Source organism: Lytechinus pictus, chromosome 17 (assembly GCF_037042905.1).
Source record: "Lytechinus pictus isolate F3 Inbred chromosome 17, Lp3.0, whole genome shotgun sequence".
Lineage (NCBI taxonomy): Eukaryota > Metazoa > Echinodermata > Echinoidea > Temnopleuroida > Toxopneustidae > Lytechinus > Lytechinus pictus.
The window spans coordinates 17007730-17034322 of NC_087261.1; the positions used below are offsets into that span (position 1 = coordinate 17007730).

The 26593-nt window shown below is 36.9% G+C and overlaps 1 protein-coding gene and 1 pseudogene across 1 annotated transcript; one reads left to right on the plus strand and one right to left on the minus strand.

Moving 5' to 3' along the window:
* Positions 1–6743: 6743 nt before the first annotated feature.
* Positions 6744–9708, plus strand: LOC129279783 (uncharacterized; annotated as a pseudogene).
* Positions 9709–11618: 1910 nt separating this feature from the next.
* Positions 11619–26316, minus strand: LOC129280197 (ankyrin repeat domain-containing protein 29-like). Its single transcript, XM_064112575.1, has 9 exons — positions 26311–26316; positions 25400–25498; positions 23606–23704; positions 22518–22616; positions 22015–22113; positions 21254–21352; positions 16583–16678; positions 16096–16194; positions 11619–14744 (listed from the first exon to the last, which is right to left on the minus strand). The coding sequence occupies exons 1-9, from the start codon at positions 26314–26316 to the stop codon at positions 14655–14657; spliced, it is 786 nt and encodes a 261-aa protein (XP_063968645.1). The 3' UTR covers positions 11619–14654.
* Positions 26317–26593: the final 277 nt, after the last annotated feature.

Here is a 26593-nt window from a genome sequence, read left to right on the forward strand (position 1 = left end):
TATCTATTATTTTGTTGGTAGAATTTATTACAATTTATTACAATTATAATTTCGAGCCCTGCTTTGGAGTGGGGATGGTGGATGGAATTTCCTTCACGTGTGATCTGTTCCTTCTCAAGATTCCTTCGTTTGGCTTTGATACCTCATAAGACCAGGGTTCCTCACAGACTTTGGATACTTTAGCTGGTATCCAAGTATGGTCTCTTGGATGTAGAACTCTCAATGGCTGTCCTACATGCAGAGGTGGTAGATCAGAACTTGCATGTCGATAATGCATTTCCTTCATCTTGTCTTGCCTATTCAAGAAGAATTAATGTGCTTGATATTCCACTTCTCTTCTTCTGGTGCCTTGCTTGATGTTTCTGGCATGTTTCACACTGCTTTATCAACTGGTCGATGTCCTTGTTCATGTTTGGCAAGAACACTGTCTCACGAGCAAGTCGTCTGGTACTTTCGATTCCCATGTGTCCTAGGTGAAGCTGTCTAAGGATATCATTCCTCAGTGACTTCGGTACGATGACTTGACTTCCCTTGAAGAGTACTGTTATCTCTGTACGACCAATACTGCCTAAGGGATTTCGGTAACTCTTGGATTGTTTCAGGCCAACCCTGAGTCACTATTAACCATACAGATCTGAGAATTGGATCATTAGCCATTTCTCTCTGAAGTTCTGTCCTCTTGTGTTGTTCGAAGAGTAATAAGTCGATCGCATAGTATGCGAATCTCTAACCTCAGAGCAGATGGATTTAACTCTGACATCTAGCGGTACATCACATGCTTCCTTGGGATTAGGAAGTCGACTCAACGTATCGGAAAGAATCATGTCTTTTCCAGGTCGGTAATTGACTTGACACTATTTCCTTGGACTTTGATAAGCGATCGTTGTACATGTGGTGGTGCACTTCTAAGAGTTTTTTTTTCCATATAATGTCCAGTGGTCTGTGATTGGTTATGACTGTGAATTCCTTCCAGAACAGATATGTATGGAAGCGTTTGATACCAAACACTAGGACTAAGATTTCCCTCTCTATGTTTGAGTAGTTGGACTGTGCAGTTTAAAGACTTTGGATGCAAACGCAACAGGTTACCTTCCTGAAGAAGGCATACTCCTAGATCTTTCATTGATGCATCTACATCGACAGTTGTCTCTTTCTCTGGGTCATAGAATTGTAGACATGCACTTGATGATACTGCACATTTCAGGCTGTTCAAGGAATGTTCATGATCATCGTCCCAGATGAACGGTACTTCCTTGTGAAGAAGTCATCGAAATGGTGCTGACTTCTCCGAGAAATTAGGAGTGTATGCTGCTAGGTATTTGAACAATATAAGGCATTTCAGAACATCCTCTTTGTCCTTGGGTAATAGTACTTGGGTATTGTGTTGGCTTCTACCTTGCTAGGATATGGGGAGATATCTGATCTAGTGCACTTGGAGCCAAAGAAGTTGATAGCTTCTTTCTTGATTGTGCACTTGGAGCTGTTGAACACTAAGCCTTCTTGCTTTGCTGTCTCCATGAATAAGTACAGATTCTTGTCGTGTTTCTCTTCCGTTCTCCGTACAATAGCTATGTCATCTGCAATGCATATGCAGCCTGGCACATTCTGGACAATCCTATCCATGTGCTGCTGGAAGATGTCTTGGCTATTGCATAGACCAAATGGTAATCTTTGGAAGCAGGACATTCCAGATGGTGTTCGGAATGTGGTGAGGTCATGGCATTCCTCAGTCAGGTGAACTGACCAGTAAGCAGCCTTTGTGTCTAACTTGGAGAAGTACTGAGGTCCTTCAAAGATAGGTTGGACCTCCTCTAAGGTTGATACCTTGTGTGGGCATCTTTTCAAGGCGTTGTTAAAATCCTTGGGTCAAGACAAATTCTGATAGAACCGTCTTTCTTCACAACAGTGGTCATGCACCAATCGGTGTGGTACTCGATCTTCCTGGTGACTCCTTACTGCTCCATCTTGTCCAGTTCAGCCTTGATCTTGTCCTTCAAGTGTCGTGCACTTGCGTGGTGCGTCTATGGTAGGTTTAGCGATGTCCTTGAAATGAAGCATCGCTTTTCTTTTGAAACTACAAGTAGCATCGAATTGCTCTGAAAATACTTGTTTGAGATCCTTATCACTTGTGATAGGTGTATGTTTAGGTTTAGGGTTAGGTGTAGGTGTGTCATAATTGTGCATTGAGTGAATTGTGATAATTCCAAGGCCAGTGCAACCTAACAACCCTAGGATACATGTAGCTGAAACCTTGACATCTGCTACATAGAATGTCTGTGTTGACCATTTTGGACTGTAACATTTTATGTCTAGTGTACCTTAACATTCAATTGGAATATCACCATAAGCTACGTTTTACTGGTGTTTGTTTCACTAATGATTCCCACTTTGAACTTTATATTGCTTTGGCGGCACGTACTGTGACAGTGTTAGCACTTGCAATTGAGTCAACTCTTAGGTAGAGCTTATGTTGACCGACTCTGTGGGCATATTAGTGGGTTTTCGCCCAGCGTCGTACGACGCTATCTACGACGTAGAACGATCTCTTTGTTCGTGCGTCCGTCGCGCTCAACTCTCGCTTGTAAGCAGTTTCGCAAATCGCTGAACGCGGCCGGATCGACCGGCTGGCATGGTTGGCATGTAATGTTGACACGCCAACATGTGCATTGTATATGTTCCTACTATGTGCACACAACTGGCAGTGCCATGTGTCTTGCAGTCGCGTCGTCGACCGAGCCATGCAACGGCTTTTCAATCATATTTCAATAATCATACTCGTTTAAACTTCTACTGTAACATTTTGAAATTATACTTAGCTTGATTTTAGTATAATTGAAATGGTACTCACCGAAAAACTCGCATTCGAGTCCATGTTTTGAAGCTTTCAGCTATCAGTGTAGTCAGAGTAGAGTACAACATGTGCATGCACGCGATGGGCGAATGTGTTTACATCGATCGGCTCAGCTTGCTCGCTCTACAAGCGATCTGATTGGCTGTTGACGGCTGTTGACAAATCCTACGTTCTAATGCGGACGCCCGCTAATTTGCGGAAGAACCGTCCGTGATTTGAGCTCAAGAACGCTCGGGCCTCTGTTTCCATGAAAGTTGGCGATTTTTGCACACGTACGTTCTACGTCGTACGACGCTGGGCGAAAACCCACTATTATGTCAATGTTAGCGAACGCTACTGTACCTTCTGAATTTGCAACTGTGTTTGGCCCATTTGTCTGTATTGTGTGAAATTATGCAAAGTTGGAAGGACTGCCTTTAGACTGATACTTATCATAATATGTGAAAGTATCGTGTGCTGTGTCCATTTCGCTGATCGGTTAGTTCTTTCGACCTTTTGATTTTGATCGTGATTTATTTTGTTTTGGTTAACGATCATCAGATACCATGTCAGATCTTCGGTCATCTGAACTATGATATAGTTTTCGACTATGATAACTTTTTGATTGACGACAGAATTTCGCCCAATGACCTTTCACTGTGGAGAGCCAATTCCATTAATATTGACCCCAAATTGTTCATAATTGTCTGAGAATAATAATTGAGTTTTTTCCTTATGAAAGAAAAAGGAACAGAGTAGTAAACATAACAGATATAAACATAATTTTTAAATTTTGGCTTTTCATAAATTTAGAAAAGAGACCGTGTTCGAAAATAAACCTGATTTTGGAATACAGGCCATGGATTAAAAATACAGATAAGGTGGGGGGTAGCTTTGGCATGTTCCTTTCAGTTGTGTATTGATGTGTCAGAACTTCATCTCTATTACCTGCAATGCTAGTGTATATTATAACTGTTTACAAGAAACTTCATTAAATAAATTTCTTTATGATGTAACAGAAACGCCTTTTTTGTCTTTACATCCTACTGAATCATATACATTTCTATTACCATGCACATTACATACTGTACATTACGGTGTGTTAGTCATACCAACACAATCGATGCGAGAGGCTGATCAAAGCTATTGTATTATTTGAATGACATACCATTAATCACTTTGCAATCGTTTTCATGGGTGTGACTGCCACACTGAGGTTGCTTTTTGGCCTCACTTTAGCGCAAAATCGGTTAATACGTTCAGCAGATTTTCCTTCTATCTGAAGCAAATGAAGATACTTATGGTGGCATGAAGCATGCCAATATTCTCGTTGATACATCATCTTTCTTATCGAATGTTGAGATTGTGCATTTATTACTGCTATTCATAATAAATCTGATCAATAACAGTACATGTGCAATTTTTTTTTCCAAAAACATACAAATTTTGGCAAAAAGTCTTAATTCTTTCAGAAACTATATCAACCGACCTTAAATTGAAGAATAAAGGGATTGTAGTAAATTCTAAAGACAAAATAATAGATAATTTCGCATTTTATTAAGGCTTATTTCCATTTTATGGGTTGAAAATGTGACAATATACATTAGTATATCCAAGCCTGCGATATGCAGTAAAAAAGCTAAATTTCTGAAAATTGAATTGTCAAGTTTGAGACATTATAAGTTTGTAAAGTAAAATGATATCAATTTGGAATTTCGTCCACTTAATAGCTGTATATTAAGAAAAATCGGCTCCTACTGCGCAAGCGCATTAGCAAAAATATGGCCAATATTGCCCTCTATTTTGTACAGGACTCCTATGGGCAAAGCCCGGGAAGGGCATCATGGCAAATGTTCCCCTCGTTGGTCTTGGATTGAAAGTAGCAAGCAAAATATGACATTTATTCATCTGCCAAATGCCTTGTATAGGTAATAATTGATATTATTAACCGTATCAGACATCTGAGCAGGGCAACTTTGAAACATTGTTGCCTTCGTAAGACTGGGATAAAATGGCCGGTCAATAAAATTCCAATTGTTTATCCACGGGCCCAATTTATTGCCCGCTCAGGAAAGCCAATGAGAAAATGCGTGGAAATGTAGCGGGCAATAAAAGGCAGCGCTAACATCCAGGTATTCTATGCGTTTTTGTACGCGCCCTTGAACCGCCCAGTGCTATACGTCATAATGGTAATCAAGTTGATACAACGCTGGATACTGCGTCTCTAGGCCAGGGACGCGTCATTTCAATTACGTCACAATGGTAAAGTTCAGAGGTCCAGTCTGCTCAACATGAGAAACTAGATTCTCATTCTAAAAATTTAAAATATCTAAATTTTAACAATTTTTGCTCTAGATGTCTGATTTGGTTTATAATAGCAATATCGACTGGCCTGGGGGCGAAAGGACTTATATCGCCCTCACTAAATTGATATCACCCTCGTCTACGACTCGGGCGATATAAATCTAGTTTGGGCGATATATGTCGTATCGCCCCGAGGCCAGTCAATATTGCTTTATTATTATCATATTATTGTAGTCATTATTATTATAATAATTATCATTTTTATTTTGATTATTATTATTCTAATTATTTATTCATTAGGGTTGACAAATTTGCATATCTATACATGTTTGCCTGCCTCATCTTTCTCTTTCATAAAGGTCCAATAATGGCCGCCCTCTATCGACGGAATTATCTCCGTCGTCCGTTGGCTATTTGTGGATCGTGTCTCCAAACCATCGGAGTGAGCCTTTTTTCAACTGCAACCAACAGCATTCAAAAGGCCATCTTCCTATCAGTGACTGGTAATACACAACAATATGCCACATTTTCACTGTTCGTTCCCATTTTATGTCTTAATACGACAACAGTAAGGCTGTCTTCATAAAAAAGCCATGCCAATATGAAAGACCTCAAGTTTAAGCATAAATGTCACGTAGTACACCTTCGACCCTTTGTGACATGTAAGTGTGGCGCAAGGTATTTCAAAGTTTGTTACTCTCTGTTTTTATCCTTTGTAGGTTTTTTTTTGACGCCCTCAAAATGCCGCATGAGCCACAAGCTTCTGACTTTTGTTCGTTTACTAGGCACTTCTCCAGGGACCTGTCCACGGATGATAAGTCTATTGTTACTGGGGTGCTGAGCATTGTCACATCATCCCCAGTAACAATAGATAATCCTCCGTAGCCAGGTCCATGCACTTCACACTATCTGCCATGCACAGATTTTTGTCATATTTTCGGCTAGGTTAACTCTTACGCATGCTGAACATGATTGGACTTCTTTACTCTAATAGTGCAAACGCGCTAATGTGGCATGTCGTGTACACCGATAAAAATTCAAATTCTTTATGAGGAATCATTTGTGCCGTTGACAAAAGATAATTCTAATTGTCAAGAAATGGGATAAAGTAAAAAGTTTGACATCGCCTCCAAATGGCTATATCATGGCCATACTCTAACACGTCCAAATGCAAAATCCTCATTATCTTGACAGAATTTGAATGAGAAGAATTGTCACGGTATATTCACAACAAAGCAATTCTTTCTGCGCTACTTCCCCTCCTGATTAATCTAGTCAACCATGCGCCACCCCAGCTGTGCAATGGACATGATGAAGATTTTTTCAAACCCGCTGTAAGAAAGTGGCACTCTTTAATATAGTATCTGTATTTCCATTATCTATGTCATGTAAATCGAATAGTAAGACTACAAGTCGTCAACTTCCATCCTTGTAGAGTCAAGACGTAAAACCAGGCTAACTCTTTTGAGAAAGGCACTCGCTGAATTTTATTTTGCTAATTTTGTTCCTATTCATCAAGAAGTCCTTTACAATTTTCTGTTTTGTTTTATTTATTTTTAATGTAGCATTATTTTCTTTTCATACACGAGTTATTGGGATCAGTGCCTTGATGGTTAGTAGCATTGTGGCGTTGCACCGGTTGGCAAAAGAGAATTACAACCTATGTTTCAGCATCGGCTTGAGTGGTTATGGCGCCGGCAAGGTTCTATTCCCTCTCTTGGCTGGTTTCCTACGTGCTCCTTTCGGGTGGAGAGGAGGACTGCTCATCATCAGCGCTGTCATAGCACACGTCATCCCATGTGCTGTTGGAATTCAGATGGAATCAACTAAGATGATCACCAAGGTAAATGACGTTCAGACGGTCCAACGACTATCTACAGGAGATTTCGACGAAGAAAAGGGGGAACGAGTAGTAGTCATAGCTCAGAAGGTGAGGCCAATCAGCATTTTCATTATTTCCGTGTCGGGGAAAAAGAGAGCAATAATGATAATAAATAGGGTAGGCCTCACCTGCATCTCGTTCTAAAGATCGTTGCTATCCACCCAAATCAATATCATGAGAACCAAAAAGTATGAAACTAGAAAAAAAATTCAGATTAGTTCTGAATGGTAATAAAAACAAATGAAAATTTTATACAGGCTTTTTTTTTCTTTTGAAATCCTTGTCTAACATTTTAAAGGAAACCGTGATAACACATATTAGCAAATCAATTTAATAAATTTAAAATTGCTCCTCCCATTTCACTTACTCCAATATATCGACTCGCTCCTTAGGTTTTGGTTTCCTTTCAAAGACAGATTTTGACCGTTGTACTAAAGCAGTTTAATTCTGGTCTCAACGAATCAAACCCTAACCTGAAAGACGGCATTTGGGCTGCCTTGATTGCAGCTAAGGAAAATGGCATTTCATATAGGAAAATGTATTGAATGTGTACTGCATCTAAAGGTGCTGATGGTATGCCACTCCATGCCACGGAGTATGCGAATCTATTTGAATGTCTAAATACCATGAATTAGGGTGGTGATAACATACGTTCAAAGTGGACTGATGAAGGCGTCGGAGGCGGCTCGACTTATGTGGATCACCCCCCCCCCCCTCATTTTAGAAAGCCGGACTAACGCCGGCTCGGATTGAGCCCACCTTTCAATGTGGTCTGAAGTAGGCTTTACTCCTGCAATTGGTATGTGTGCCACCCCAAGTAGACAAAGAAATAGTGAACAAACCGAATTAAGAACGATGAAATTGTTTACACGAAAAGTCAGGTGACTGGTGTCACGTGAATAGGCAACACGGCATGCACGAAGCTGGCTTATGTGTAGACCCACAATTGCAGGCTTGAAACCATGTTTATCATGGGGGTAATGATTTCGAGGCGACTTCAAATTGCATACGATTAGGGTACGGCCTCAAAGCCGGCGTCGGAGCCGCCTCCAAACCCAACGGATTTTTATCAGGGTTCTTTAATTGTCGTAATAATTGCCGCCCGTTTATCACAATCTGCTTTTCCCGAAACAGAAGATATCAAACTCGGAGCTCTTCATAGAATCACCAACAGGCTGCGACAAACTGATTTTTACAAGGATCCAATATTCAATGTGATATTCGCTGTGCAGTTTGCATTAGATATGGTGTACTGTGGATGGCACTAATTTCTCGTACCGCACGTAGTGCAAAGAGGAATCTCTGTCAGTAAATACAATCATCCTAACCTTCTCAGCGGCATCTGGGAATACCTTCAGTAGACTTGGTGTGGGTGTCCTTACCAATTAATCATCTCTTCAAGCCGATCGATGTTTACATCTTTGCTGTCATCCTCAACATCGGCGCTCTCCTCGTTGACGTGTTTGTCGCCAACTATTACGTCATTTTGGTGACGTCATGCTTCTCTGCAATGTCCATTGGAGCGAGGGTGGTGGTGACAACGCTCATTGTGAGGGATAGAGCGTCTCCTGGCCAGTTTGACCATGGACCTACTAGGTCCATGGTTTGACGTCGCCTTTTCAGGTGGCCGGTGCATTTCTGGAGTTGGGATGTTCCTCGGTGGCTATATTAGAGGTAGGTAACAGTGGCATAATCAGACATTACTGAGTTTTCGCACCGTCACGCAGAATGTTTTTTAAGAATATGGAAATGTATTGTCAAATGCCATTCATGACAAAGAGCAACCAAGAAGTCTTTGTCGAACATTGGTGCATCAAAACAGCAGCTTCGTCCTGGATTCTGGACAAACAACCTCTTTGCAGTTTTTCGTCAGCTCTGAAACTTTAGGACGAGACTGCTGTTCCGGTTCACCAACTTTCGACAGAGACCTCCCTCTAGCTAGTCAATGTTATTTTGCTAACATTTTAAATACATTTCTTTTGTTCTTGGATTTGTTCTGCGTCGCTGTGCAAAAACCCCTTCTATTGACGTCTTTTCACAACATATTCACGTAACTTCTTTCTTACTGGTGAGCCTTTGAAGACTTTAAGATATTGAGCGATCCCCATGAAAATAGAAACTTGATAGGCAAGTGATAGGACATCAAGATTGAACGGTAGGAATGCTTCAGTTCTACATCCTAAATGCAATGGTGCAGTTTCAGCATATTAATGATAAAGCGGTCAAACTACTACAAACCTGACGAGTACCCAAACAGGTATTGTGGGAGGACTCGTTAGCATTTGGCAAGGTGTAAAACTGCAGAGTAAATTAAAGGCAGTTATGTTAAGGGACAGGAATATTGACACTAAGGTAAAACATTAGTAAATAGGCTACACTCGGGACACAATCAATCCCAAAATTCTCTCACTAGGAGTCGTTGCTTTGATTTTATTCAACAAATATATATCTATTATTGTTTATTATCCTACAGGTTTAGTTGCAGACCGTTTCTCGTCGTTCGACGCTACATTCACAATGCTACCAATCATCGACGCCGTTGTTCTTATTCTTATATTGGTAATGAGATGTAACCCGAAGAAAAGTAATTTCGACGTTAACACATCAAAGTCCATTTAGAAAAATAGTAAATGTAGCTTAAGATACTGATAGGGAACCGAGAACGGTAAATATAACAGTATCATTCGCCAAACATGCACAATCATTTTACGAAAGCTTTTTAAGCGTCATCAACCTGACGAGATATGCAATCACATGGTTTTCATTATCAATATTTCCGTTTTATTTCAAGGAATTCTGACTCAAGAGCTTAATGTTGTGGTTATGGTTATGCCATTATGTACATGTAGCTTAGTAGTCTCACTCGCACGTCAATGAATATTTCACTAGATACCCAAAACCAACATCACATCGCCAGGGTAGATTCTCTGGATATAGCTAACACAAAAATTTGGTCTTCCAAAACTAGAACTTTGATAATAAACTTATCTGAAAAAACCCACTCTTTTTCATACTGTCAAAATTTGACGCTGTAAAGTTGAATAAAAAACGAAATACAGGAGATATCATTTCGAGTCTGCTCGGAAGTTTTAGTGAGATCGCGCATGTACATGCCATGCTTGAAAGAAACATGAACTTTGAAATCTGTGTTCTCCTTGATATTTGGTAAAGGTCTCATTGTTCAACATTCAATAGAAAAGTTGTTGATACATTTTGAATCGTTTTAGAGCTTAGAATGTCCCCTTTCAAAATAAAAATCTTAACATTCATATCGGGAGAGTTACCGTTGGTTTTGCGTCATGGGGGTTATAAGCTAGCGTGGCACATTTAAGTTTGACCAGTATCGCCATGAATTAATACATTGGTGTTATGTACATATTGCGGCGAATTGTTAAAACATTGAAAAACACTGTTATTCATTATATTTTGGTTGTAGTTTTTTATATGAAAATGAGTAAATGAAAAATGTCTTTATACCGTTATAATTTTGGAATGATTTTACTTTGAATTGACAATTGAGACATTCATAGCTATTGAAATATTGTAATTCATAGCTACCAATTAGACATTTATCTGTTTGTTTGATATCCATTTATTCACTCTAAGAAGTGCTAACTCATAAATCAATTAAATATGTGGGATCTAACATTTGGAAATCACTACCTTTAAATATACGAATTTGTAACAATATTTTATCATCCTAGAAGAATATGAAGGATTTACTTCTCTCAAAATACTGTAAATGTTTTTTAAGTATTTCTTCATAGGTGCAACGTGGTGTTTTTTTTAATTAGAGATGGAAACGATGTATATATCTTGATATGCTATAAGGGCATTATTTTCTTAATCTTATTTGAATTGGCAGAATGATCAGAAATAAGGTACACCTTAGGCTGAAAATCGTTCTCTTTGCTGGTTCATGGGCTCAAATTTGAGGGGTTTTATAAACGAAAAAAAATATGCAGATATCGCGCACCCGATCAAAATAAATTGTGATGTGAAATCGATGATATATTCACAAAGTTCAGTTGACGCTACTCTACCAAATATAGATCTAGGGTGATACTAGTATGGCAAATGCACATTTTTGGGGTTCATGAAAACTAACCATAAATTTCAAAGATAAATGCCAGTTTTGGAAAGATTTCAAAATTAGTTCATACAAAATCCTAAAACGACTACCCGAGTGGTGAAAAAAAGGCTGATAAATGGGCAAAATTAGCATGACATGTCACCAAACGTCGGGTCTTTTTCCAAGCAATACTATTAATAATACACTGTCCCACATGTGCTTATCTGTGTTGGTGATCTTCAGTGTGATTGTTTTCAGCTTTAAATTTCAGGATTTCACAAAGTTCAGTTTATGCTACTGTACCAAATATAGATCTAGGGTGATATGGCAAAAATTTACCCTGGTTCACAGACTTTCTGATGAAATTAGTGTTTATTGCAACTACTTTTATATATCTCTAAATGATGACTATAACATTTTTTTAAATATAAAATTCAAGTCTTACCAAACTTTGAAATCAGCTTTAGTAATCCATAATGTTCCATCCCGTAATACACACACAATGAATAATGATACGATGTAACAAGCATCCAATTGCTTTTCGCAACAATATTTTTTTGATGCATTTTAATTTCCAAATTACAATTATCATTACTATAATAAATATGATAAATGTGATTATTGTTGTCGGTGCAAAATGATTCGTTTTCATTTTACAACAGACAAATACAACTTTACATATACGTAAACATACAAAACAATTTTTTAATTTTAATTTATAACTAAACGTAAAAAAAGAAGAATGGTTGGAAGATTTCGTATACCAACAGCGGAATTCCTAAAGACATTCTGAATGAATAATTCATCAGTTTGTATGTGATTATTATATTCATTATCATTATAGCCATTGTTATCTTTATTTCTTTCAGTATTTTATCATCTAGCTATGACGAAAGTTTATCAATTACCTAATAATCAGAACGTTTATTTTGTTTACTCTTTTTCCCCAAATCGAGGCTCATTATGCAAGCCTCGCAGCTCACAATTACCTTTATAGCATACGCATATGCAACAATACATTTCAGTGATTTCATTTAATTTTAGATATAGAAACAAAATTTTGCTTCTACTTTTGAAGAAAATGTTCCTCATTTTTCATATCTAACAATCCACACTTGTTACCGAAACAAGATTAAATAAAGAATCAGAATATCACATAAAGTTATTTCTTCAGGAATCAAACAAATGTGGTGAAATACAAAAGGCATGTAACGCTTTATTACAATTTCGTAAATCCGTCAATATATGCAATGCTATTTCATTGCTTTTTCAAATTAATTGTGCTTCGATATATCAATATATACCTACATACCAGATACATACGATCAAACCTACGTTTTATTCAAGGACCAGGAAAATCCATCTAAAAATAGGCCAATTTAAACAACGAAAAATCACATAAATTAGAATACATTTTTATCAAGTAAATCAAGTAAATGTTTTCTGGTAAGTGAGAGTAAATGCATGGCTGTACATAATCAATGATTTCACTAAAATCTATACATGGAAAAAAAAGAAAAAGATTTCGGGCAAGAAAGGCTTAACAAGATTTTTGGAGTACAATTATTGCAAATTATATTCAAGAATGAAAAAAATCAAAATCAAATATTCAGCATCAGTTTTTTAAACATAATATCGTTATTTAACATGTTATGATAACATCATACGAAGGCAAATAACGTTTTGATATACTGTATCGAAATTTAGTTCTCAATATTTTTTTACATAACTCTTTTCCTTAACAACCTTTTTTTATCCACATAACGTCTCACACAATTATATTTGTTGAAAGGAGCGCAAAATTGATCATATAAATACTATATACATTTTAATCCAACATCGAGATGATTTCAGGTAAGAAAGAAAATAAACGTATTGTTGCATAACTCCACAAACATAGTACTTTCTGCCTTTTTGTAAAGAAATTACCAGATGAGATGTATTTACAAATCGTGGTTACTATAAGTGAAATAGCACCACAAATGATTGCAAAATGAAATTATGTGAAAATAATAGGTCTCCAGAAACTAGAAACTGTGTAGCACTTGTTAATGTTTGTGGGGTGAAATTAAAATCTTGAAAATAATGTTCGCATTAGTAAATAACTAATTTGAACTAATGCAAGTGGGTAAATACCATCGATTGAAAGAAAAAGAATAGAGCCTTTTTTTTTAGGCCACCAAAAAGACTTAAAAGTACTGACCGAAAGGCCAAGCGCTCATTGATCTTATATCATGACGTTGGTTCTTCCACAATTTTGGCGTCATTTTCCCAAAGGCTCTATCTCCAAAAGTATTAGATTCCCCTATTTTTAGTAATTAATACATGTAGCATATTAGTTTTATTTGAAAGACTTTTGAAACTCTCTTTTTATCTTGGGATAAAAAGAAAAAGCAAAAACATTCTTTTGTTTACAGTAGAAATGCATGCAATTACACAACATATCTCCCATAGCATGACTCGGATAATTCTGGTCGATGAGAACAGCCTATACTGTTTCGAAATCAGCATAAGTAAAGCCATTTGGTAAGTAGTGAAAGTGCAAAAAAACTTATATCGTTGTATCCAGCTATTTGGCTTAAGCCTGTCACCCGTTGGCCTATAAAGATACTTTGGCTGCAATATGGCGTTTTGATTTTGAATTACCTCTCCGATCATTATACTCAGAATATTGTCTGAAGGAAAATTATTGTAAGTTTGTTTCTAGATGAACGAATTTCGAACAGCCTCGATAGAATGATATTCAAGTCACTGCACAAGCCAACCATGTTCTACGTGATGTACTGGATAACTAAATAAACTACACGTGATAATGTGTAATGACTTTCACGCCACATTTGTCAATCTTGTCAAGTAGCGAACAATCTTTTAAAATATGTCCACATTTTGTTCCTCTCCAGGCGACCGAGTTCGGTCGCTCCTACAATATATCTCACTCCACGATGACCAAGATTTACTCATGATCACATCAAAATTGGACCTTGGCTGCACGAAAGAACATAATATTTAGACGCCAAGAAGAAACAATCATCATTGTCCAACAGTTCTGAAAAACCTTTGCAAACAATTATGTCATAAATTTCTACAGGTATTTTTGAATTAACAGCACAGCAGTTTGCCACACAGTGTGGATCAAAAGAGATAATACTGAGAAAACTTCCGACGGTGCTACAACGTGCTTCAAAAAATATCTCACGATGGACGTGCTTGTCACGACGTGAAACATTTGGATTATTGAAATGACAACAAAGCACATTTTCCATAAGCACCAGCAACTATCAAGGAGCCAACCTTTGCATTGTTCCAGAGGCAATCATAATCCTAGTAGATATCTTTCAACACCAACCACGTGGACGGCAGTCTGTTGCTAAAGGTCAATTCAAAGCGTTCAGAAAGATAGCCACAGATCTGTATCAAAACATGGACCTACAGTCAGCCCACGCTTAGTACAAGTTCCTTCAGCATTTTTGTCTCTGTTTTTAGTACTATCGGAGTTCGACGCTAGCTTATAGCACACGAACCGCTTTCCAGTCCACAGAGAGCGAACTGGTACTTTTGTCGTATTTTTATGACTTTGAAGCCGCGCTTTTAATGAGGAACTCAGCGATGACGTCAAATCCAGCGTCCTTGGCCATTTCAGCTGCTGTGACGTTATCCTGAAAGTACAAAGTGGCAGGCAGAAATGAAGGACAATGAATACAAAAATAAACTCGAATATCGGTTTCTGCAATGTGATTTGTGATATGCATGTGTAAAATATTGATTTTCTTTTTCAAAATGAATCTTGTAAGATCAACTGCTCAATGATAATATACTCCATCAAGCGACTTGCAACAATAAAAAAATCAATCTAATTTCTCCTTACAGTGCGTTTAAACCATTAAAAAAAAGAAAGTTAAAATGATTTTGTTTTTGGTGGACAGAAATATTTAGCAGAGCAATCGATGGGCGGTATATCATTACACTGATCAATATAAATATAATATGGATGAGTGTGAAAGATATGAATGAAAGAAAAAATGAAATGAAACGGATAAAATGAAATGAAAGTATAGATTATCTTATATAAATTGTCACTGCCTGACAGATCAGAAGACTCAGTAAATAGCTTCAGATATAATATTAATAAGGATGGCATGGATGGAAGTCAATTCATGGATGAAAGTCAAATAGGTCAGTATTAACGTCATTTAGAATCATATTGCTAGCAACTTTGAATATTAATTTGTTGTGTTACTACTTATTGCATCATGTGTCATGTGTTATTGCATCATTTGTTATAATGTATGAAAAATTATTTGTATCAATATTTATGTCATTTCTGCTGGAAATAAATCTAAATCTGAATCTGAATGTGTAATTGGTATGCATATGAGTAATCTTCATGCATTGATATTTTTTCCTTATTAAACATCTTGTAACAGTATCACTTGCGTCGCCGTACTTGAATGTATATGGGTTACAAATTTCTTTTAGTATTTTGAATTCATTCTCATTTTTCTATACTTTCAGATAAAACTGAGCTGAACTGAAATTTTGAAGTTTAATTTGCATGTATCATGTCTACCTCAAGTACATAGCTTTCGAGATCGTTTGGTAAATTGGCAACCCGTCCACTCACCACACGGTCTACTTTAATCTAGTCTAAAGCCATTCTGCCCATCAACATTTCGTCTACTTGGTCCAAAACCATTTGGTCCAATCATCACTACGTCTAATCAGCATTTCATCTATGACCATTTCGTCTCATAACCAGTTTGTCTAATATCCATTTTATTTTCATTCATTTTGCACAATTAACACTTACTTGTATTCAAATTGCACTAAATGGCTATTGGACGAACTGGTTAATAGACAAATGGATGAGTGTACGAATTTACAATTAGACTACGTGGATGGTGGACGAACTGATGGTAAACCAAATGATAGTTGACGAATTGACAATTGGACGAATTGGCATTTATATACAAATTGGAAATAAACAGATCATTTCTCTCATGTTCTCACCTTGTTCTTTAGTGTGACATCTGACCCGGATTCAATTAGTTGTTTTACCACTTTCAGATGACCGAACAGTGCCGCTGCGTGGAGAGCTGTCTCACCATTCTGTTTTCAGAGACAAGGCAAGGAAACAGTATGATCAAGTCAGTCGTTCAAACATTGTCTATTGATCAGGTATTCTGTTCCAAGTGTCATTTAGGACAAGGTAATTATGAAGAACTCCAAATAAAAAATGACAGAGAAAAAATACCACAAAATAAACAAACATGTTGAAGTAACAAACAGCTCGAAAACATTCCAAAAAACCGGAAGGCGTTGGGTTTTAGAGGGGAAGTTCTTCCTGCCGATATGCTTGTTCAATAAAAAGCAGGAAATGAAGTGACGAGTGTCCATTAAAGATTTGTTGTTGATTTCTTTATGGTTTGGAATATTAGATTTATTGGATTGAAAACGCTTTCTACAATATCCATGGGAATCTGAATTCTACACCTACCTGTAGTAGTCCGAGCGAAGCACCCTTCATTATCAGGTCATTAACGCAGTCTGTGTAGCCTTTGTGCGCTGCCTTGAAAAGCGGGGTCGCCCCATCCTGCTTGGATAATTGGGAGGCAAAAATGGTGAACAGGTGAAACCAAAATGCATGCATAATACGTGCAGCACTGCAAACTCGGTGAAAATATATCGTATGCAAATCGTGTGGTGATCTAACGATCCCGCAGTGTCCATGAGGGCCAACGTGAAAGTGCGCATTCGTGGCAAAATGGCAAAATAAGTTCAAATCATTCGTGTAAAATCAGAAAAAAACCCAAAGGCCCGTATTCTGATAGCAGGTTTAACTTAACCCTAGTCTAAAGTTAACCCTGGTTTAACTAAACCTCCTCTAAACCTCACCTCTGGTCTAAGTGTAGTTTAATTATTTTGGTATTCTGATAGCCAGGTTTAACTAAACCTGGGTTAAACCCGGGTTTAAAATTCTTTTTGGAAATAATAATCCTCTTTTAACCAAGACTAGCACCTTTTTGGTAAATTACTGCTGCAGGGATGACTGCAACAAAGTTGAAAAAATGTCACTAAAGTTGTTTTTTCTAAAAAAATTGGATTTTATGGAAACTAATTACAACTATTGTAGTGAAAGAAAATCATTCATCACCCAAATATGGTAAGAAATTTTCATTAAGATTATCTTTATATTGGTTAATTACTAAAACATTTCAATCCCAAACCGAGTGACCTGCATAGTTTTTTGTGTATCAGTCCCATTGATTGCTTTTCATGTTTGTCAAAATCTAAATTGAATAGATTCACCTCACCCACTCTAGACTAGAGTCTAGACTCTACTCTAGTCCTAGATCTAAAACAATAAGTTAAGAGGTCGACATCTTTATTGTAACTTTAAGGGAAATTTTTTGTAACTTTTGAGAGTAGTCTTGGGTCTAACATTAGGCCTAGGCTATAGTTAGATCGAGCTTAGGCCCAATTGTTTGGAGGAGAATTGAACACTGTTTTGACTTTTTTTACTTTCTTGAAGCAAACCGTAGTCTAGTGGAGCAACCGAGACTGAAGCTACATATTTATAGTATTGGTCTAGGCCTAGAACATCATTCAGGACTTAGGCTGGCTTAGCCTTGGGACAGGGATAGATATAGATCTATATTCTAACCTTAGTCTTAGTTAGAATCTAGTAGAATAGATCTGATTTGTAGACTTAGACAAAAAGTTCAGTCTCTGTATACTATTACTATTGTTCCGCTGAACTATGATGAGTATGACAGTCTAACAGTTACGACTACGTTGGCCTCTCTCACCAAGGCAATGTGATATGACAGTAAAATGTCAGAATTTTTTCAATAAATCCACAGAAACGACGGTTATTCCTGTCCACAGTGTTAGATCTGACTATCGCTATGCATTGCTTGCCAAGTAACTAGGGCCTAGGCCTGGCTAAATCTAGAATTAGTAGTGATAGTACTCCTTGACATCTCCTAGGGCCTACTCCTGTTTTTTTAGGTCCATATCTGTTTCTTTGAAGAGTTTTTATTTTATTTATTAAATATTTTTGGGGACTTGTTTAGGCCTAAACCTAGACCAACAACAGCTTAGTCTTGACTAGACTAGGCCTAGATTTATGTAAGAATTTAGATCTAGGCCTAACGTTAGTCTGTGCTATCTAGTCTACTGACTTACTGTATGATCTAGAATCTCTAACGCTGGCCTAGTTCTAGACTAAATAACTTAGACTAAAAGTTAGACCCTATCTAGATCTAGAACTAGATCTATATCAGTCTTGGTCTACATGTACTAGGTCTAGATCTAGAGATTTGTAGACTCTCAATTTAGATTCTAAATCGAAAAATAGTAAATGTAGGCTAGTCTACAGTAGATCTACTCATCTAACGTTAGGCCTGAAAAAGGAAGTAGGCTAGAGATCTAACGTTGGATTATTACTAGATCTAGGCCTAGATCTAAAGCTAGGGACTGTAGTTCGAGATCTAAAGGTCTAGCACCCCCTTAAAGCTAGAACTAAGCCTACAGCTATATCATACATGTAGTTCTCCATGTAGCCAAACAACAGTTAGCATTGACCATTGTCTTAATCTTATTTTGGTGTGTGTAGTTACCATACAAACACATATTTTGATGAATGAGAAAATGTGTCTTGCAGATTATTTTACCTCAAAACCTATGTGTTCTAAATTTCATGAGCATAGGCCTATGTCATAAAATGAGGAAGTTCAATCCACGAGATGTGTTTACACATTTATTGATTTAATATGATGTTACCATGGCAACAAAGTTTCCAACACACACAAATATATGTCTTGCAGATCTATACCTCAAAACCAATGTGTGAGCCAACTTTTATAAGAATCGGTTGAAAACTAATGAAGGAGTTCAATCCGCAAGATTTTCACCTAATTTCATTACGTAATATGTTGTTACCATGGCAACACGATTTCTGATACATACAAAAATATGTCTTGCACATCTTCAACTCAAGACAAATGTGTGTGCCAAATTTCATGAGCATTATTAGTTGAAAAAAAGATGAAGGAGTTCGAACTACAAAATTTTCACCTTATTTTCGTTATATAATATGTTGTTACCATGGCAACACGATTTCTGATACAGGCAAAAATATGCCTTAGACATCTTCACCTCAACATTAATGTATGTGCCAAATTTTTAAGAGAATTGACCAGTGGGAAACTGATAAATTAAGTAGTTCAAATCACAAGATTTTCATCTAATTTTTGATATTTGATTTGTTACCATGGCAACATGATTTTTTTTAAATAAAGACATAACAAATGTTTTGCACATCCTCACATCAAGACTAATGTATGTGCCAAATTTCATGAGAATTGATTAAAAACTGAGGAAGTAGTTGGAACAGCAAGATTTATACAGTTTTTGCCATAATATACCGTTACCATGGCAACACAATTTCCGACACATGCAAAAAAGTGTCTTGCATATCTTTACCTCAAAACCAATGTCTTAGCCAACTTTCTTGAGAATTGGTAGAAAACTGATGAAGTATTTTAAACGGCAAAATTTTGAACCATAATATACTGTTACCATGGCAACACAATTTCCTAAAAAGGGAAAAAAATTCTTACACCTCCTTACCTTGAGACCAATGTGTGTTCCAAATTTCATGAGAATCGGTTAAAAACTGAGGAAGTAGCTCGAAATGCAAAATAGGCATAAATTCTAAAAAATTGTTGGCCATGATTTGTTGGATTTAAACCAGGCTTAAACTACCCCCTGCGCGAGTTTAACTTTTTGAGGATTTATTACCACACTTAGACCAGGGTTAACTTAAACCTTGCTATCGGAATACGAAACTTAAACCTAGGTTTAAATATGGCAGTTTATTACCACACTTAGACCAGGGTTAAGTTAAACCACGCTATCAGAATACGGGCCAAAGCGTTTAAATTAGTCTTAGAACAAAGATGTGTTTGCCTATTAGAACTGAAATACTACCACGACTAGCAAAAACAGTAGGACATGATGGATGTGAGCGGACAGTAAAAGCAGGTCCTTAAGGATTACGACTGGTGTTACAAATTGGGAATGGTGCATGAATTATCGAATCAATATTCTACACACTTAAGCACATTGGATGAGCAAATATGGTAAACATGGTTATCATGGTTAAGTAAAAAAATATTAACATAAAAAATCAATTAGAATTTCATAGCTTGCTATGTAATTGCCCTTTTATATTTTTTCAGAGATCGTTTATGGATCTCTTATGAATTTCTTTATTACACAAATATTGAAATTGGGAACAAATTGAAAATGATTATTTTGTTTTGTTTTGTTTTATAAGGGGGAAATTCACATTTACAATGACATTATGAGGAAAAGAGGGGTATCGTTATGATTATGACGTTTGTTGATTGTGCCATATTCAGGTTGATGTTAAACATTTCAAGTTGTTGCATTATAGGATGATATTAATGTTAATTATCTGGATATGCAATATGATATTGATAGTGAATAGTCATCTATTCAATAAGAATGTTTACGATGAACTTTAAATGAAAAAAAAAAAGAAACTTCCAAAACACTGACTACCCTTTAAGAACTTATTATAACACACACTAAAACAAATTCGTGCCATCAATTAATATGATTCATTCGCAATCGCTTGTATTACAAAAAACAGGGACAACCAAAAAGAAACTTAAATCAAACAAATGACAAAATAATGTGCGAAAATAGTGTTACTTTAGAAACATAAAATAAATTGAATCGAATTACAGAATGACAAATAAAGGACACCAAACCAAAATTTAAGCCAACTAGATTACGGCAATTCAGCATATAAGATGAGTACAGACATAGATCGGATTAATTCCTCCATTAACTTTGACCGATACCTTTTTTACCTTGCCATTCTGTAGAAATTTGTTATCTACACATTTAATAATGAGAAATAAATAACGTGAAAATTGGTTCTTGTGATATGTACGATTTAGATAGTAAACACAACAAAATGACGAGAGGCTGCGGCATTCAAGGACATCGAAAATCAATAAACCGTGGTTAAGAGTAAACCAAACTTGGTTTCCACGAATTCCCTGATATTCCTCATATTTACAGAGATCACTCCAACAGGAGGCGCCAAAGGGCCACCGAACTCCTGTCTTACCTCCCTTGCTTCATCCACCTTTGCTCCCGATAAGAGAAGCTCCTTGATGATTTCACTATGTCCCATCTGAGCTGCTATCCATAACGGCGATGCTTTGTCCTGCAAAATGAAATTGAAAGGATGTGAAACTTGTCATATTTATATCCAGGGACTTGGCAAGGTGAGTTACATTTTAGAGAATCACAGAGTCTGATCGATAATCAATTGGATTAGAAAGAAAGAAAATAACAATGATGATGATAACAATTGCCTAGTTCAGGAACATGATCTTGATAAGAATATTTCAAATAAAGGAACCCTTGTCTAAGTGATACAAGTAATCGGTCAGCGTCAGACACTTATGCTCAAGGAAAAGACAAATGGGAGTCAAATATGATAAAATAAGTTTTCATCTTTTCACATTAAATGCTGGTTTTACCTTGTTTATAGCTTTCGCCTCGTTTCTACAGGCTTCCTCAGACTGGCTGACTCGCCGTAGATGGGGTAGTTTTGGCAGTTCGATAAATGAGATTGGGTTTAGATAAAAAAATAAGTAGCTGATGTAGTTGGATGCAGTTTTTCTTCTTTTCACTTTATTTGTACTTGCTCCCCTCACCTGTTCTCGTATCATTCGAATGAGAACATAAAGATTGAGAAAGGAATCCATCCTTTATACCACTATATTCGTTACAAGAAAGTTTTCGAGCGGAATGCCTCCAGCCCTTCTAGCAATCAACGAGTTCTCACTTGACCTTGGGTGACCCGTAAACTTTCAATCTTACCTTTCTCGTTTGATCGACCTTTGCTCCTTGTGCTATTAAGTATTTCAGCATATTATAATGACCGTTCTGAGCTGCGATGAAAAGAGGGGTAGCTCCGTCCTATAGACAAGATCACAACAATAACAACCATAACAACGTGGTCTTGATCATTATAATAACAGCAGAAAAATATACATCCAATTAAATAAAAAACATACGTATTTTTTGTCTCAAAAGATGTTACAGTGAGCCCGTAATTGAGGCATTCTGGGGACATATCTCACTGGTTTGAATTGAGATACTATAAAATACTTCATTTTTTTTTTCATTTGGGAACATCTATCAAAACCAATCTGTGCCCCAAACAAAGGAAAAAAAATAATACATGAATGAATATATACAGGTAAATGGGGGGGGGGGGGGGGGGAGGTAATAAACGGAGTCTGACCCTAACAAAACGCAAAATCTAGGGAAAGAATCCTGCACATTGCCACTTTCAAGTCCAAAACTTTAATTCACCATACCGTCATCGTTCTATGTATTTCAGCTCCCCGTGATACGAGTTCCTTGACGACATCGAGATGATTACACTGGCATGCGACAAACAACGGTGTTCCACCATCCTGGAACAGAACATATTTAAAACAGCATTAAAAACATGGTTCGTGAGTGACAGCCGAAGATGACAAGATGAGTGACCGTCACCTCTTATGATTTCAGTACAGTGATCGGATTTAGAAAAATAATATTGAAATACAAAAAAATTGATGAGAATAGATGAGAATCCTGTTTTTCAGTTATACAAATTATTTCACCGAAGTTTGTCTTTAAACCTGCTATCAAGATACACAGGTGATAAATAAACCCGGTGGCAACAGGAGGAACGATGGATGTAGAAATGGTTCCATAATATCCAAGGCCATTAAATAGAACCATTGAAGAGATAATGTGGTATTCAATGATTCTTGATTCTTGGTGGCTGTTTAACCATAACCATGTGGAGCGTCGTGGTCCAGTGGATTAGTCTCTGGACTTTGAAACAGAGGGCCGTGGGTTCGAATCCCAGCCATGGCGTAATTTCATTTGGCAATAAATTTATCCACATTGTGCTTCACTCGACCCAGGTGAGGTGAATGGGTACCCAGTGGGATTTATTCCTTAAACGCTTAAGCGTCTATTAATATGGCGGCTTAGCTACAGCCGGGGTAATAATAGGATACCAAGTATCAAAGCGCTGTTGAGTATAATGCACATAGTAACTGTGCTATATAAATGGACATATTATTATCATATTGAGTAATTACGTAGCTTTGTCTGCATTCCCCATTGAGGTTAGGGCATTTGAGGGAGTATGATACAGGTGTGTAAAATTGCAAAATCATATTGCTCTGTCTTGCTCTCATCATTATACACCATCCTTTCATGCTGGATTTGCATCTGCCCTTATCACGGCTAAGAAGATCAAATTGAAACTATTCTGTACTATTGTTGTGATCTTCCATCTCCAAAACAACATTAAGTAGCCAGGGAACGTTCTCAATAAATAGCCAAAATAGTAATTTAGTTCTCCAAGGCAGACCGTCATACATGTTTTGATGTCATTGATATGTACCTCGCTTGGTAAGTCGATCTGTGTTCCCTGCTCTATGAGTTCTTTGACAATCTCCAAGAAACCTCCCTGTGCCGCGAAGAAGAGAGCTGTGGTCCCGGTCTGGAAGGTACGAAAAACAAATACACAGATGGTTTACCATAATCAGGTGATAATAATAAAGAAATCATCCTTAGTATATTTCATCTACTGTCATCACTGAAAAACTAAATCAATGTAACATTTTAACCAACGTATTACAATAGGGCCTTCAAGATAAATATAACCTGTTCAGATAACTAATTAAAATCCCTGCTTTATGGTAGGTGTTCATCTTATTGGCAATTTGTTGCATCGCAGTACACTGGTGACATTCACGTACTTGGACAAGTGTACATATTATAATGATTAATTTGGAAAGAACGAAAACTAAATTGGGAGTATAAAAATAGGTGAAAAAAATGCCCGGCATCAAAAGACATGAAAGAGAGACATGGTCTGATGATCCCCATTAAAATGCATATTTATATCTTCTCTCATCTGTATTCTGTATAAATCTAACCAAATAAATAAAAATAGGGTAGAGGTGTAAATCAACCGGACAAAATAGTGAATTAATATTTATGTTTCAGAAAAAAGTTACATCTATATACGTACTAAATAGTTGTTGAGTACGTGCAACTTCTCTATTTTCTTCAATTAACACAGAACAACAATATTTATTTGTAATGAGAGTACCTTCGAAATTTTGAATACCAACCGAAGGGAAAAGAAGACAATTAGAAATTACAGATTCCTGAAGAACTGGACATCCTTACCACGTGTCACAGTTTATTGAAGTCCCCTTTTGAATGTTCACACAGGAGCGGCGGAACACATTTTCGTCCGGGGGGGGGGGGGGGGGACAAAGCCAAAAAGGGCACTTATATGTCAAAATTGGCATTTTGGTGCAAACGGATATTTTCACCATGAGATTATCATCTGCGTGAAGTAGTTGTGTGTTTTGAAGTAATTAAGTTGAGCAAAGCCTTTTTGAAGTGATTTCTGATTGATGAAAAATATATTTCGCGAGCGAGCGTAGCGAGCGAGTGGTGTGGAAAGATTTTCAAATCTGAAGTTGTGAAACTCGCTTCTTGGTCAGTTACGGCGCTGTAATTTTAAAAGGGCATCCTTGCGAGATGTTGTGAGCGCGAATCGCAAGCTCAAACTTTTGTACATTTCATTTAATAAGCAATGTAAGAAAAAAAATTCCAAGCAGTTTTTGTAATCATGAAAAAGTTGTGTATCTAACTAAAAGAGCAAAGATTTTTAACATACTGACCAGAAAATGGACCTGATAAGGACTGCATTTAGTGACTGATTAATTTCAGCGCGAGCTGAAAATTTGTGACATTTCAACCTGAAACCTGGACGTTCTAAGCACTTTTTGCAACCAAAAACAAATGAGTACCTTATTAAACAATAATTGATGTGAATGAAAAATGCGAGCCAAAAATTATGACATTCTAACCTGAAAACTGGACATTCTAAGCATTTTTGTAACCAAGGACAGAATGAGAACCTTACTAAACAGTAATTGATGCGAGCGCGAAACGCGAGCCAACAAATTTGTGCTTTTCTAACCTAAAATATATTATGTTTTATAAGTGCCCCCCGGCTCCGCCGCCACCGTGTTCACATAGTTTCGTTGTCTGATATTTCTTTAAAAGCATTTGAATGTTCATTTTTAATGTAATTTTTGTCAATGTATACCATTCAGTTTTTCTCATACTGGTATTATTAACACATCAAATTAATATAATTGTTGGGGATACGTACTGTTCTCCTTTCGTTAGGGTCAGCACCCTCATTTATAAGCTCATTCACACACTCCAGGTGGTCATTGGCAGCCGCCAAGATCAAAGGAGTAGTCCCATCCTAAAGAGAGAGAGAGAGATAATAGAAAAGAGGTGACATTTATCATCGTGGTTTTACATTTTCAGATAAAGATTACTCAATATATTTACATATTTGAAAAAAATATTACCCGGAATTTAATGCAAAAGTTGCCGTTCCGGAGCCATTAAGCATTATGGAAATTTATGACATCACAACCAAGTTGGCATTGATGTGGTATTTGAATTATTGAGATTCTGGAACGATTACAAATTGAAATACATGAATAATTTAATAGGTTCCCAAACCATATTTTATCAAACAAGGACAACAGTCGTGCTAATAGTTTGAATAAAAATGGGAAGAAAATTACTTTGAGAGGTAAGAGTAAAGACGACGCATTAGGCCTATAACAGGGTACAACAACAAAATATTAACAGTGACATCATCATTCCAACGGGTTATTATGGTTGTTAGTAAACCCCAAAAATATGAAAATGACTTTAGCGTGGGGAAAAATATGTCGTATATACTATCACCTTTGCATATCAACATAATAGTGAGTGGTAATGATAGAGTAGCCTCACTCCTCTTTTTTTTTCAACATAAACCGGAGATTGTCTGAAGACCTGTAGACGTGACATCTGGATTCAGTAAGTACTGCCATTATTATTCACCATTTCCCTTCTTTATATTACTCATAGAAAGAATGGAGACTTGGTTTCAATGCTTGCTTTTGCATATCATTATCTTATCTACAATCCTCGCAAAAAGAATTGGTTAATATTATCGCACACTCCAACAGTCAACGGATTTGTTTTGTAAGCCTACATTATTGTCAGCATCCATCATACCCCCATTATCCCATCATTCCAGATACATGTACATGTCTTCTTACGCTTTTTAGTGTACCAATTGAATATACATGCAATGTCTTCGACAAAATGAAGCATCGAATACAGTCAAGCGAATGACACATAACCATGACAGGGTGGCACTCGAATGATCATCGTTATCATCACGTGATCGTGTAATAACCATTCCTGTCTATGTGTGCAGGTGATGATGACAAACTCATCAGCAACGTTCCCACATATTAAATATCATTGGCGAACATTCCAACACGCTCGTCGCTTC

What these genes read in the sequence shown, in the direction of transcription:
- LOC129280197 (XM_064112575.1), bottom strand. An exon ending in AGATCGACTTACCAAGCGAG is followed by an intron (nt 22,617 to 23,605) that starts GTACATATCAAT and finishes GTTCTGTTCCAG; the next exon opens with GATGGTGGAACACCGTTGTT. An exon ending in AGGTGGATGAAGCAAGGGAG is followed by an intron (nt 16,679 to 21,253) that starts GTAAGACAGGAG and finishes TTATCCAAGCAG; the next exon opens with GATGGGGCGACCCCGCTTTT.